The sequence below is a fragment of the Bos indicus x Bos taurus genome, chromosome 11, assembly GCF_003369695.1.
Source record: "Bos indicus x Bos taurus breed Angus x Brahman F1 hybrid chromosome 11, Bos_hybrid_MaternalHap_v2.0, whole genome shotgun sequence".
Lineage (NCBI taxonomy): Eukaryota > Metazoa > Chordata > Mammalia > Artiodactyla > Bovidae > Bos > Bos indicus x Bos taurus.
In genome coordinates, this window is record NC_040086.1 from 4,627,298 (window position 1) to 4,642,131 (window position 14,834).

General features: G+C 44.2%; 1 protein-coding gene and 1 pseudogene across 1 annotated transcript in view; both read right to left on the reverse strand.

The window, feature by feature from the left end:
• The window catches only part of AFF3 (AF4/FMR2 family member 3), a 582,836-nt gene that overhangs the window by 14,696 nt on the left and 553,306 nt on the right, over positions 1 to 14,834 (reverse strand). Inside the window, exons 17-19 of the mRNA XM_027554698.1 lie at positions 10,782 to 10,845; positions 7,143 to 7,279; positions 629 to 700 (exon numbers count right to left, since the gene is read on the reverse strand). Coding sequence (XP_027410499.1) covers positions 629 to 700; positions 7,143 to 7,279; positions 10,782 to 10,845 — 273 coding nt within the window. The remainder of the gene's footprint in view (positions 1 to 628; positions 701 to 7,142; positions 7,280 to 10,781; positions 10,846 to 14,834) is intronic.
• Positions 5,878 to 6,962, reverse strand: LOC113901938 (annotated as a pseudogene).

Genomic DNA, 14,834 nt, shown 5'->3' on the forward strand with positions numbered 1-14,834 from the left:
GTCAGAGATAGAGACATCTTGGTTCCTTATCACAGCAGGCGCTAACAGTGAGGTGTCCTGAGGAAATGTCACGGGGAAAATTATTGTTATTATAATCACATAATCATTATCATTTCTGTTATTATAGGAAAAAAACTGTTACATGTTGATTAACCTTTATAAAGTCTTTAATTATCAAAGTGGAAGGAACGGCTCCTCCGTTTAATGTGCTGAGAACCTGAACACACCATCCTGACTCAGCCCTACTAACCCCACACGTAAAGAGACAGATGAATCATTCTGCTCGCATCCAGAATGGTAAATGTGAGAGATTACATTGGGCACAATTCACGTTCAAGTGATTAAAACACAAACTTACCTGATTTTAGAACACACACACACACACACACACACACACACAGGAAAACGAGTCCTTGTGTCACGGACCTGCTCACTTCTAGTCATGAGTTCACCTCGTGCGTAGGGCAGCAGGGAGCAGGCTCTCCAAGGCCACCTCGAGAAATGCCCTCAGTTTGGTGCGTCAGAAGCATTGTGAACACGCTGCGCATTTTGGCACGAGATTACCAGGTTCACCAGTGCAGACGTGCAAGGCTGGGGAGGCTGTTTTAAGCCGGTATGGTGCACTTACCATAATGCAGCCAGCTGTTTATCCTCTGGTGTGGCATTGGGACCTGAGTGGGTTTTTAGTCTCATGGCATACCTTAAAAAGAAAAAAAAGGAAAGGGAAACAAAGAAATAAAGCTTTCTTACTAGCCATCGAACATCTTGTAGGATGGTACTTCTCTTAGTGCTTCATGGTGCTTGCTGATTTTATTGTTATTTAGTCACCAAGTCACGTCCGACTGTGACCGTATGGACTACAGCCCGCCAGGCTCCTCTGTCCGTGGGACTTCCCGGGCAAGAATGCTGCAGTGGGTTGCCATTTCCTTCTCCAGGGGATCTTCCTGACCCAGGGATTGAAGTCATGTCTCCTGCATCGGCAGGCGTGTTCTTTACCACTGAGCCACCTGGGAAGCCCTGATGGTTCTTTCTTGAAAGCCAACTGAGGTTGCCCCATTTCCCCTAACCATGACATTATTGTCATGACTAGAAAAATATGACTTTGATGACCATCTAGCTACTTTCTGCTTTTTAACAATACAAGTCCAAATTCTACAGACGGTCAAGAGTGTTATCCATTCAAGCATTACCCACGTATATGGTGATGCATCCATTTTTACAAATTCTGATCTATGGCTGAGTGGCTGAGAAGATGTTGGTAAAGTTCCACCCTTTCGGACCAATCTCCAGAAAAATGTTTACTCTCTGTCCTCAGATGAATATGTGGGTTTCCCTTTTTTCTTTTATTGTTACAAAACTCTTATTTTGACAGCAGTATAACTGTCCTGGATGCATAACTAGTAGATTTTATGAACTTTTCTCAATCTCACTTATTTCTCTGATCAGCAGTTCATGGTCATTCCTTTCTCCAATAATACACCAGGTGACTTGCAGATCCTTGGAGAGACCTGAGGCAGGCTGGGGAATGATCAGGGAGTCCTGGGTTCAAATCCCAGGTTAGTCACTTATTAGTCATGGGAGCTTACACAAATTAACATCTTTAAGCCTCCTTTCCCTTATTTATAAAGTAAGATGAGTACATTACTGCTAATTGCATAGCATTGCTGTAGAGATTAAGTGAAACAGTATCTGTAAAGCTCTTAGCATAGTGGGCTGGCTTGTTGCAAGTTGCTCAAGAAATGGTACTGTTATTACACTGTCTGCAACACATGTAGATTTGTAGTACTTTTAAAAAGTTTATTTATTTTTTGATAGGTAAGATATGGATTTATTTAGATTCAGAGAAAAGCACACTCCACAAACGGAGTGTGGGCCATCGCAGAGGGCAAGTGTGTAAAAATCTATTTATTTTTAATTAGAAGATAATTGTTTTACAATATTGGTTTGGTTTCTGCCATACATCAACATGAATCAGCCATAGGTATACTTACGGTCCCTCCCTCCTGAACCTCCCTCCCGAACCTCCCTCCCTTTTCAAGTGTATCCCCTTTGTTTAGCTTTCATAGGGTTATTTCTCACAGTTTATTGGTATCAACATTTTCTACTCTGCATGAAGGGTGGAAACCTTACTTCCACGTTTATGCCTTTAAATAACATTGCCTTGAGCATCAGATGGGCTTCCGTGGTAGCTTAGGTGGTAAAGAATCTGCCTACAATGTGGGAGACCTGCCGGGTTTGACCCCTGGGTCAGGAAGATCCCCTGGAGAAGGGAATGGCAACCCACTCCAGCATTTTTGCCTGGGAAATTCATGGACAGAGGATCCTGGCGGGCTACAGTCCACGGGGTGGCGAAGAGTTGGACATGACTGAGCGACTAACAGTGCACTGATCACAGATGGTATATTTTTTGTCTCAGTCACTGAGCGCCCTGGTTTACATAGCTCACGAGGAGGGGGGTTTGTTGCACGTGCCCACAGTTCTTGGCTTACGTTGCTTTCCCTTTCTTCCCGTTGGCCCAAGATTCCTTCTTTTGCCGCTTCCTCTCTGTTTGAGAAACTTCCTTTAGCCAACCTTTAAAGGCAGGTCTGTTAGATACAAGCTTTTCATTTGCCTTAATCCGAGAATGTTTGTTTCCTCTGTGTTCCTGGAGCGCGCGGCCTCACTGGATCTAAGCGCACAGTTAGACAGGCTTTCCTCTCTCCGCACTGGAGGCCTGGCATGCCACCCCAGCTCCCACGGCGTCAGCCCGCGCGCCCGCTGTGCCTGAACTGGCGTCCCCTGTGGGTGATGCGTCATTCCTCTCGTTGCTTTCAGGGCTTTGTGTTTGTTGTCAGTTTTCAGAAATGCAGTTTTGATGGTGTATTGACATGCAGTGCTTTGGCTTTAGGCCGTTTGGAGTTTTCTCTGCTTCCTGAACCTGTAGATTATGTCTTTTGCCAAATTTGGCAAGTTTCAGTCATTACTTCTTTTAAAAAATATAACTTCTTTACTGATTTTGGCTGTGCTGCGTCCCTTGCGGCGTGGGCTTTTCTCTAGCTGTGGTGAGCAGGGGCTACGCTCTAGCTGTAGTGTGAGGGCTTCTCCTTGCTGTGGCTTCTCCTGTCATGGAGCACGGGCTTTGGAGCATTTGCGCTTCAGCAGCTGTGGCTCCTGGGCTCAGTTTCTCTGACGCATGTGGGATCTTCCTGGACCACGGATTGAACCCATGTCTCCTGCACTGGCAGGGGCATTCTTCACTATGGAAGCCCTAGCCCTTACGTCTTTAACATATCTTTCAATTCCATTCTCTCCTTCTTCCGGGACCCCAAGGACGACCTGAAGGTTCTACTGTCATTGTGCTTGAAGCTCGCCACTTCTTTTTCAGTCTGCTTTCTTGGTTGCTGAGGTTGGGGGTAGATTCTATTTCTTGTCCTCAAGTTCACTGATTCTATCTGCTGTCATCGCTTCTCTACTACTGTGCCCCTCCAGTGAGGTTTATATTTCCGTTACATTTCTCAGTTCCATAATTTCCATTTGGTTCTTTTCCAAAATAACTTCTTCTTCTTTGTTGAGACTTCAACTTTTTTGTTTCAAGAGAATTTTTAATTGTTTGTTGAAGCATTTTTATGATAGTTGCTTTAAAATCCTTGTCAGATAATTCTAACACCTGATTTGTCCTGGTTACTGGTGTCAACCAGGTGTCTTTTCTCATCTTGGCTGTGATTTTCTTGTTTCTTGGTATGATGAGTGAATTTCTACTGTATGTTAGATATTCTGGCTATTATGTTAGAAGATCCTGAAAGTGAAAGTTAAGTCACTCAGTCATGTCCGACTCTTCGCGACCCCATGGACTGCAGCCCACCAGGGTCCTCCGTCCATGGGATTTTCCAGGCAAGAGTATTGGAGTGGGGTGCCATTGCCTTCTCCAAAGAAGATACTGGGTCCTGTTTAAATATTTTCTTTTAAAAGGAAGTCATCCTGTTTAGGTTTAGCAGGCAAGTCCTCGCCTACTTCTGTGGGATGTGGTTCCAATTATAATTTAATTTTCAGAGCCTTTATGCTACAATTTTTTCCTAAAATTCTGGCATGTGGGATGTAGATATACAATCCCTTTTAGTTTCTTGAAAAGGGATTGAACCCATGCCCCCCTGAAATGAAAGCGTGGAGTCTTAAACACTGGACCTCCAAGGAAGTCTACATGGTACAATTTTTGATTTGAGGAGGTGGGGTTCCACTTGCCGGTGTCCCCCAGGCATTTTCTCCTCGGTGGAGAGAGGAATTCTCTCACATCCTTAGCTGGGCATCTGTGGCAGGACCCCACCCCCAAAGTGCTCCTGGCTCCCCAGAGTCTCTCAGTGGGGGAAGGGAGCCTCAAACCTGGTGGGCAACATGCAGTTTCAAGCAGTAAATTAATGTTATCTTCTAACTCAGATAACAAGAGCTCTCATTTTAGTTTTCAGAGTAGCTTAAGGGACTGTACTCAATCATCTAAAAAATGGACTGTATTCTCCACCCATGCAAAGTCCCACCCCTGGTGCAGAGCAGGTGTGCATGTCAGCACCTCCAGTTGTATCTGATGGAATCAGGCAATTACTGCTGCTCGGGTTTGTTTGTTTGTTCTTAAAGTGTGAACGCCTTAAGCAGGCCATGTACACTCCAGGTCACCACAGGCCCTGTGACCCGCTGATCTGTCATACTGACTGAGTACATACTGTGTTGTAGGAACTCCTCCAGGGGCTATGAACACATTAATGAACAGATCAGACAACCCCCCCAAACCCCTGTGCTCAAGGCACTTGCATTCTAGGACACCTTACAGCCTCGTGCCTGTCTACTTCCTCCCACTTTCTTCCCCGCCTGCCTGTGGGCATCCACGTCTGTGCCTTATTCAGAGGTGAACCAGGAGAAACTAAGATCATGGACGTGAGTTTAAGCAAACTCCCAGAGATGGTGAAGGACGAGGAAGCCTGGCACACTGCAGTCCATGGGTTGCGGACAAAACTTAGCAACTGAACAACAAGATCTCTTAAAGTAATTTTAAGTTTTTTTTTTTTTTTTTTACTATGGCAATTTCTTTTCTTCACAGTCCAAAATACTGTACCAAATAAGAAGACAGTATGAAGGAATCACCAATGCATTGGTGTAGCAAATATTTTAATAAGAAAAAGGGGTGGACAGCGTTGACTTCTGAAACATTCTTGAAAAGTGCGTTTTGCAGATGATGTGTTCTTGATGTTGGGATGACAATTTCAAAGGCTGTGATCCTTTCCTGAATCCCAGAGGAGAGTGATGGAAAACACCGTTGACTTGGGTCAACGCATACCAAGAAGATTAAATTTAGGATTAGAAATCTTCCAGGGCTTCCCTGGAGATCCAGTGGTTAAGAATCTGCTTGCCAATACAGGGGACATGGGTTCCAGCCCTGGTCTGGGAGGAGCCCACATGTAGCAGAGCAACTAAGCCCGTGCTCTGAGATAAGAGAAGCCACCGTGATGAGAGGCCCCACACCCCATGACGAAGAGCAGGCCCTGCTTTCCACAACGAGAGAAAGCCTGTGCCCAGTGACGAATACCCAGCTCAGCCACAAATAAATAAGAAATTGTCCATCTGGAATAGTGAGGCATGGTAAAACACAGCTACTCTCAGGTGGCCTAGAATCCCAGAATTAGAAAAATCTCTTAGAGTTAATTTTGGGAAGGGTTATTTCATATAATGCATATTAGACGTTATTCCAAGCAGCTGAACCAGCTAAAGACATAAAACATGACAAAGGCTCTCTCAGAACGATTAATGGATGAAATTCCCTTAATGGTTCATTAGCGACATGAAGGATGTGCCTTTCCATGCAGCCATTGTGGAAGACAGGCATCTCCCGCCTGTGGCCCTGCTGTGCGCCTGTCACAAAGCCTGCGTCTGTTCGCACTGTGGTCCTAGCTCAGGCTGGGGGATGGTGCTCAGGTACAAGCCTTAGACCAGAACAAGGCCAGTGCCTTTTCAGACAGAGCATCATAGGATGGGTTTCCTTTCCTAAAATCCCCTTGCACCTTCTTTCCTGTTATTAAATACTCCCGAATCATTTATTGATTGGAGTTAGAATTTAGATTATATAAATCTAAATAGTATTGAGTCATATAATAATATAAAACCGCAGCACAGAGGTGAAAAGAGTTCAAATTCTGCCACTTCCCAGCAGGCGAAGTTGGCAACTCATGTCTCCCTCAGACAAAGCTTCCTTCCTGCCAGTGGGGTTGGAGAGCCGCCCTCCCAACCCTCACTCACACAGAGATCAAAGGAAGCAGGCGATGCCAAAACACATCGCAAGATTGTCCATCTTATTTGGGGGATGAACACTGGCTCTTGGTAGCTGACAGTGTGATCTATTTTTGTCCCCCAAGAATAATTATAATAGATATTTATTTAAAGTAATACATTTATAGCACAGATAGTTCTACATTGTACATTTCAGGTTTGAAAGTGATGGATCATTCCATCGTGTCCAACTCTTTGCAACCCCATGGACGGGAGCCTGCCAGGCTCCTCTGTCCATGGGATTCTCCAGGCAAGAATACCAGAGTGGATTGCCAGTCCCTTCTCCAGAGGTCCTTCTCGACCCAGGGATTGAAACTGCGTTTCCTGCATTGCAGGCAGGTTCTTTACGGTTGAGCCACCAGGGAAGCCCACATTTCAGGTTTAACCAACTTCATAAAGATACTTGAGGGCAGCCACATCCACAGATTTAGATTGCATGATTGTTTCATGATGAATTCTTCTCTCTCTTTTCTTTCCCAAATACCCTCTTTCAGGGTATGGTTCAAGGTAGAATTTATCCTCCTCAAATTTTGTCCACTGCTCTAAAGGCAAAACCTGTTTCTTCATGCTCAGGTCCAGCGTTCTCCTAATATGTACCTCCTGTCATTACAAAAGCTCTCAGGAAGCCTTCTTGTGGCTTCTCTTACATCGTCATTCTCATATACCGCGTCACCTCAGAGTCAGCCCAGGGTAATGAACCCAACAGCGCTGCAATACCATCTTCGAATACCCTCCAGTCATCTGCCTGATGTTTTGACCCAGAGAGTGTGATCTTTTCTGTGTTTGCAGTACTTATATATATTCTTCCCTCCACCTCCCTGCTCCACCCTCTTGCAAGAAAATGCAGTGCTTACCTGATGAGCTCAACTGTCTCTGAATACATGGTGTAAGGAGATTTGGACTCCATGGGGCCCTGTTCCATGGCATTTCCACACTCAATGAATGACAAGGCTGCTTCTGCATAGTTCAGAGCCTTTCCAAACTTTTCCACCTGATTGAGAGTGAACAGTATCTTCCTCAAGAAGAGTTTTTCAAACAGCGTTGTCACAAAATCTATATACTTTATTTGAGAAACTCGACTGTAAAGTTCCAAACTCTTGCGAATGGAACCCAGAAAAAGTAGAAATAGGGTAATTCCTTCTCCAGTTATTTTCACAGATTCCTGCTGGTTTGGGGCAAGTGAGTGAATGGTTAAACAGAGTTACGCCAAATCCATACCACAATCAGAACTGCACAGAACTTCACAGCTGCTTTAATTTCTATTGTCCTCTCTCTTAACTCCTAATGGTCAAATCAACTTCACTCCTTGGTCCTTGCTGTTGTGCTCAATATTGATACATGTGTAAGCTGATGGGTCTGACTCTATGTAAGAGTTTTCACATTTTCATGGTATACTCCCACTTGGACAATTTAAGGCCTTGGTTATTACCTTTTACACTGTGACACGTATTAGGATGGCCAAAAAGTGCATTTGGGTTTTTCTGTAACATCGTACAAAAAGAAAAAAAAACAACCCAAAGCAAACTTTGTGGCCAACCCAATACCTCTCCACGCCTCCGTGTAGTCATGGATTTTCAGTTGTTTCATGAATAGGACCTCGCCCTAAGGGAGAGGAAAGACAGGGAGGGGAGGCACAGCTCAAGGAATGGCATCAGTTTGGAGACAATGCTGAGCATCAATAGAACTGATTTGGGAGGATTTGTTGCTGTTTTTTAGTTGCTAAGTCCTGTCCAACTCTTTTGTGACCCCATGGACTACAGCCCACCAGGATCCTCTGTCCATGGGATTCTCCAGGCAAGGATACCGGAGTGGGTAGCCAATCCCTTCTCCAGGGGATCTTCCTGACCCAGGAGTTGAACCTGTGTCTCCTGTATTGCAGGTGGGTTCTTTACCGTCTGGGCCACAGGGGAAGCCCTTGTGGGGAACCGTCTAAACTTATGTTAATCTTTCCCTATATCAGCTTTACATTCTTAAGTTCTCATAAATCTAAATGTACACATCAGATTCATGGTTCCGTACATTCTTACTCTTGATGGATAGCACATTCTAAATTGGGATTGGATAATCTCCCAGGTTTTCAAACATTCATTCATCAAACAAAACAGAATTACAGAGACTCTTAACTACTGGCCTTGCCTCTAAAAAAAAAGTCTTGCCTCTAAAAAAAAAAAACCCTCTCATTATTCATGATACTTTAGGAAACGGAAATGTAAGGTAAAACTCTGTGTTAGCAAATCAAAAATTTAAACAGCTTTAACCCTAAGAAGAGTCTTTCTTGGCAGTGCTTTTAGACTAAGGAAGTCATTTCTTTCAGCAAGTATTTCCTGAAGTACCCGATTCTGTGTGATTTGCAGTTGACACACAAAAGCTCTTTCTAGGAACATGTATTTAGAGAGAAAAAAATTGTGCACTCATAAGACAGCTCAAAGTGCAAGGGAGTCCATGATTAACTAGTGAAATGCAAAGGAGTCCAGTGCCAAGGGAGGGCAGGAGGGAGCAAGTGACGGGGCACAGGGCGGCTGGGGGGCCTCCAGGAGGAGACCTGCAGGGACCCGGAAGGTGACCCAGGAAGGAAAAGCATGATCTGGCGGAATCTGGGGAGGACACTGAAGGAGTGAGTGTGCACGACAGTGAGAGTGTGTATGTGTGAGACACTGTGAGTGTGCCCTCTGCAGGTGCAAAGCCCACTGGCTGGCACAAGTCAGGTGTGCTTACAGGCGGCAGGGGCCAGTGTGGTTGTAGCACAGTGTCACTGGGAAAGGCCAGGCTGGGCAAGGTGACACGGAGTGAAGAATCCTGGTAAACTTTGGATGATTCAGGCAGGCAACTTCCTGCTTTAAAATTCAATGTGACCATGCACTGGCATCTACTGGCAACCAGACCTCTCCACCACAGACGTCCCCAGACTTTTTGGCCCCAGGGACCAGTTTTGTGGAAGGCAGTCTTTCCAGATGAGTCGGGGGATGGTTTGGGGACGATTCTCATAAGGAGTGCACAACCTAGATCCCTTGAACTTGCAGTTCACAGCAGGGTTCACACTCCTAAGAGAACAGAATGTTGCTGCCGACCTGCAGGAGGCAGAGCTCAGGCAGTGAAGTGAGCGATGGGGAGCAGCTGAAACACAGACGAGGCTTTGCTTGCCTACCACTCACCTCCTGCTATGCAGTCTGGTTCCTAACGAATCACAGACTGGTAGTGGTCTGTGGCACAGGGGTTGGGGACCCGTGCTCCATCAGACTGTGGGATTGTGAGGATAAGATCTCTACCTCCTACTTCCCTTCTGTATTTTCTGATACTCTGTGACTATTTCCCTGGTATACCAGTGGACCCAGGCAGTGAGCTGCATACTAATAACTGCTTGGTGGGCAACCTCAGTAGCATTGAGGAGGGTGAGGTTATAGTTTATGCATCTGCAACCCTGGAAGAATAATACTCTGAAGGTCATTTGAGAGTCCCTTGGAGATCCAACCAGTCCATCCTAAAGGAGATCAGTCCTGAGTGTTCATTGGAAGGACTGATGTTGAAGCTGAAACTCCAATACTTTGGCCACCTGATGTGAAGAACTGACTCTTTGGAAAAGACCCTGATGCTGGGAAAGATTGAAGGCAGGAGGAGAAGGGGACAACAGAGGATGAGATGGCTGGATGGCATCACCAACTCAATGGACACGGGTTCGGGTAAACTCTGGGAGTTGGTGATGGACAGGGAGGCCTGGTGTGCTGCAGTCCATGGGGTCGCAAAAAGTCAGACACGACTGAGCAACTGAACTGAACTGAAGGTCATTTGAGATGCCTTACTCATCTCTAGTTCCCTGATTTCAGTTATGAACACTGGAGGGGAGCGGAACTGAAATGACCAGGGAAGAAGGGGTCCTTTAGGATGAGATTTTCAGACGGGACAACCATATGATCTCTTACAGAAAAAAATCAGAAGTTTTATATCTCTTGCCTGAAGGCGTTAAGCTTTCCCAAATAAGAAAACTTACTCTTTGAAAACATCAAATCATAGTAACTTTACTGTCTTATGTGTGTGTAATAGTTTCTTGGTTGTCCAGTTTCAGAGGAAGTATTTATTTTGGCAGGTACACATGAAGAACAACAAAAGTCTTTTTGAAAAGGGATTTGATCCTGGGACCAAGCCAAGGACTGGACAGGCTAACAAGGGAGAAAAATGCAAACCTTTTTTTCTTTTAAGGAAAAAAACAAGACAAAAAAAACTACCACCCACTGACTCCATTGCCTCTGGTTCCCATTCAAACTTTAGGACTAAATTGAAATATTTGTTTATCCAGGGCTTCCTCCAAGTCAGACATTATTAGTTGAGGTCATAATTTATTGGGCCATGAGCACTGGATTATATAAACACTTCTGCATTTAACAGACCCAGCCATCCTTGTAATAGATTTTATAATTACCCCGGCTATGCTGCCCCAGCGATGAAGCTGCAGTACAAACGCAATTTGGAGGAACAGATCTGGAGAGAAAAGGTCTTACCATCGCATCTGCTTTATGCTTCATTCGCTTAGCTTCTTGCATAAAATAATCTGCACTGCGTGGCCTACAAGGAGAGAGTGACACGAAACATCATTACTGTGCAAGTGTAAGATCTTCAGCGACGATTTTTTCCTTTGCTCAAACTTGAACCACAATTTCAAGACTCTGCTTAAGATGGAATCAAGTATTTTTTTTTTTTTTTTTTGCATTTCCAAACTACTGCCTGTATGTAAAAGACCACCATTATATTGCTCTTAAGTTACCAATTCAAAACATGCTCAATATATGTAGATAAATATATACATGTTTATGGTTATTTTTTAACATGGATCCCCAGTGCCTAATTTGTACATCAGATTTTTTTTATCTCATGGTTAAGAAAATGCAAAATCTTATTTCACATGCTGCTGCTGCTGCTAAGTCGCTTCAGTCGTGTTTGACTCTGTGCGACCCCATAGAAGGCAGCCCACCAGGCTCCCCCGTCCCTGGGATTCTCCAGGCAAGAACACTGGAGTGGGTTACCATTTCCTTTTCCAATGCACGAAAATGAAAAGTGAAAGAGAAGTCGCTCAGTCGTGTCTGACTCTTAGCAACCCCATGGACTGCAGCCTACCAGGCTCCTCCATCCATGGGATTTTCCAGGCAAGAGTACTGGAGTGGGGTACCATTGACTTCTCTGAGACATTTACATAAAACAATCCACTTTTGATATAAAGATGGCAAAGATATAATAATTGTAAAGATGTGCATAGATGTGTGTATTTGTCTAGCCTTATGAAAATCGGTGTTGTTTGTTTGCATAACTGGTACCTAAAGTTGTATGTGTCTCTATAATTATTTTATTTTATTTTATTTTATTTTTTTTTTTCCTCTGGTTCCTCTGCCTTTTCTTTTTTTTTTTTTTTTTATTATATATATATATTTTTTTTATTTTTTAAATTTTATTTTATTTTTAAACTTTACATAATTGTATTAGTTTTGACAAATATCAAAATGAATCCACCACAGGTATACATGTGTTCCCCATCCTGAACCCTCCTTTTAATGCTTTGCAGTGAGAAATGAAAAGAGGTGATACCGGAATGATTACATTCCAGTTGTATTGAAGCTAATTGTAAAGTGATGTCTACCTTGTCACAGTGCAAATACGGCTTGTATTCTCTTGAGTTCTGATTAGCTGGCTGGTAAACATTTAACCCCAGGCATGGGCATTATTAAAGCAATAACCCGACTCTGTTGCAAGATGAAGGTAATTCATCCAGAGACGAATCTGAGAGTGTGAAATGACCCTAAGTTACATAAAACCACTCATCAGACAGCACCTTTAAGTACTTCATCAGGTGGATTTTTAAACATCTACATAGTTTAGGTACCATCAGTATAAACGTTTTGTGTATTATGGGTCTTTATGTAATCAATAAACCTGACCTATTCATGAATACTCAACATAAGGCACCACGCCCTGAATGAGAGATAAGATGTTAGTAGTGATAGTAATCATACACTGTGTAGTCTGTTTAACACACTTATTTTGAACTGCCTTCTTTCAGATTCTAATGGGTCTTTTTCCATACTACAATATTAGGTAGCCAGGGCATCCTTTTATTCTAAGGGGTCAAAATGCTTAAAAAAATCACACAAATCGTGTCAATGACATTACCATCCAAAACTGTGATCCTCATTTGAAAGGTTTAATCATCAAACAAAGGCACAAACCAGGATCAAAGCAAATACTTTAATCTTGGGTCACAAATCACAGAAGCAAGAGAAAGACCTTGGTTTTCTGTCTCTTCTTCCCCATAAAATATCGTCAGCACTTGTGGTAACACGCTGGGAATATTTAACTTTCCCAACGAGGAAACAGGAACGCGGCTGCAGGGCCCCCCTTACGTGTATGATGAAACCCCCGTCTCTGGGTCATGATCCCTTCATGTTTTCCCGGCCACGCAGGCCTGAGCCCTTCCTTTCATCCTGACGGATCTGCATGGGTGGGTGAAGCCTATGGGTTCCCTCAAAGGAGGGCCCAGCTTCGACCACCTCTTCTTTCTCCAATTTATCTCCTCTATGTTTATTCCATTTGAATGACGTTTTGGTTGCTTTTCATGGTGGTTTATTCTTCTTTGTCCACAGATTGACCTTTGAATGCGTACTGGCTATCTGTTGGGTCTTTGATGCCAACTCTGGCAATTCACATTATTTTTGTTCTTATTTTTTAATAGACTGTCAAGTTTTCTGAGCAGTTTTAGGCTCAGAGCAAAATGAAGTGGAAAATACAGAGTCCCCATAAACCAGTCGGTACACGTGCACAGCCTCCCTTACTACTAACACCGCTCAGTTGAGCAGCCCATTTGTTACAATTGATAAACCTAAACGGAGTGACTTCCTTGATGGTCCAGTGGCTACGACTCAAAGCTCCCACGTCAGGGGGCCCAGGTCTGATTCCTGGTTGGTGAACTAGATTCCACATGCCATGACCAAGAGTTTTCATGCTGCACGAAAAGATCCCACATGCCGGCACAGTCAGATTTAAAAAAAAACCTAAACTAACACGTCATTATCACCTTAAGTCTGTAGTTTACATTTGGATTCACTCTTGGTGTGGCACATTCTATGGGTTTTGAAAACTGTTTGATGACACATATCCACCATAACAGCACCACACAGAATAGGCTTACATCTTAAAAATCCTCTGCAATATTTTTTGTCTTTTTGCGGAACGCCCCAGAACAGAAGACCAGATCTACCGCTAGCTAGAAGCCAGGTCTGACTCCTGAGTTCAGATGGGGTCCCGCAGCCTACCTGTTCAGGAAAGGAGCTCCCGTACCTCCATCCACTTCCTCCCTGCTGTTATCACTTGCTATGAACGCTTCCTTGTCAATATCCCCTTCTTTCCTCAAGGACCACATCCACCCAGGTCCAGGCTTTCATTACCTCTCCCGGCCTCGAGTTTCACTCCTGTCCCATCTCTCCTGAGCTTTATAACTCTTGAGCAATGTTTGTAAAACATGGCTTTCATTATATATCACCACCCTACTCACAGATCTAAAATCAAACTCCAGAGCCTCTGAAATGGAATCTCAGTTCTGGTCCTTAGTAATCTTGCCTAACCCTCTTCACTGCATTACTTACTCACCAAGTCCCTCAGCCACAGTGAGTGGTGTCCTCACTGGCTGGTCAATGTTTCAGCACTGTTTTAGAAGCCCTTCTCTCCTCCCTAGAACACCCTCCTCTCTGCTCCTTCACTAAATGCTTACAGTGAGCCAGATGTTGCTTGTCTCTCAAATTCTCAGGCCCTAAGGCCTTTTTGCTGGGAAAGATTGAAGGCAGGAGGAGAAGGCAGCAACAGAGGATGAGATGGTTGGATGGCATGACTGACTCAACGGACATGAGTGTGAGCACACTCTGGGAGATGGTGAAGGACAGGGAAGCCTGGCGTGCTGCAGTCCATGGGGTCGCAAAGAGTTGGACATGACTTAGTGACTGAACAACCACAAAAGGCCTTCTTGGTAATTTTGGTTCATGCTCGGCTATGTCTCTCCTGATCTCAGATACCACTTCTTGTTCACACTTCGCTTCCAGGCATTTAATTACCTTCTGAGCTGTCCCGGGCTGCAGTCATTGCGTGTGTGCAAGTTGGCAGCTGGAATATTTTCAGTGTGGGCTCTGCCGTAGACCTCTTTGATCTTTCCCACCTTGTTGTAGGTACATGGTGGAAGAGAAATGAGTCCCCCGTGCATTCACATTTCGAGTTTAGAAGAGAGAGAGTGTGTTGGCTTCTGATGGGGTGCAGCCTCAAAGCCAACAAGCCAGAGAACATCTCCATGGCAACCTGATATTCTCTGCATCATTATCTGTCCCACACTCGAGTAGAGGAGTTTGGTCATTTTTCTCTTGCCCTCTTTTTTGTAGACCTTGTCACTGACAGATCATCATTTTTTTCAAACGCATTTTGTTTTCATGAAAGAATTCTGGCAATAAGCCAAGGCATCTTCGTTTTCACTAGCCTTTTAAGTTATCCCCAGGGTGGCAGTGGCCTCGAATTCCCCATATGGA